The 566-nt window shown below is 51.1% G+C and overlaps 1 protein-coding gene across 1 annotated transcript in view; it reads right to left on the bottom strand.

Moving 5' to 3' along the window:
• LOC106013676 overlaps positions 1 to 566 on the bottom strand; it is a 1,164-nt gene extending 598 nt beyond the window's left edge. Inside the window, exon 1 of the mRNA XM_013090034.1 lies at positions 1 to 566. This exon is cut by the window's left edge and continues 598 nt beyond it. Coding sequence (XP_012945488.1) covers positions 1 to 566 — 566 coding nt within the window.

Here is a 566-nt window from a genome sequence, read left to right as displayed (position 1 = left end):
GAGAGTTTTGTAGAGTTGCTGGAGGGGTTCCGTACTAGTCTGAGGTGTTGGCTGGCGATCGCAGGTATGTGATAACAGACGACAACAAGGTAGATAAAGATGTTGATGAAAATGCTGCGGCTCCGCGTAAACACTCGATTAAACCGAAAGGGGAACACGACGCAGCAGCATTTCTGTACAGCTGTGTACAGCGTGATGCAGACCGTTATGTCATAAGGGACGCTGGCGAATGTTGTTAACAAAAAACCCAGACTTCGGATGTCCAACATTCCGAAATTGACGCCGAGGTACGAGTCCAGGATCCCAAACACGCGTGCGAGAAGATTCTGGAAGAGAATGACGAAGTCTGAGATTGCCAAGAAGAAAAAGGAGACGGAGATGCTGTCGGACAGTCCCAGTCTGAGGAAGATGATGGCGTTGATGACGTTGGTGACGCATCCCGTGGTGATGATGCTGGTGTGAAGACACAGCGAGAAGGCGATTGTCATGGACGCTCGCAGCTCATCGCTCACTGGGTCACGACTCATAACGTTATGGGCTGGGGGGAACACGGTGGTCAGGTTCAT

Source organism: Aplysia californica, unplaced genomic scaffold (assembly GCF_000002075.1).
Source record: "Aplysia californica isolate F4 #8 unplaced genomic scaffold, AplCal3.0 scaffold01116, whole genome shotgun sequence".
Lineage (NCBI taxonomy): Eukaryota > Metazoa > Mollusca > Gastropoda > Aplysiida > Aplysiidae > Aplysia > Aplysia californica.
The sequence above is the reverse complement of the archived record's forward strand: the minus strand, read 5'-3'. Positions and strand labels throughout refer to the sequence as shown.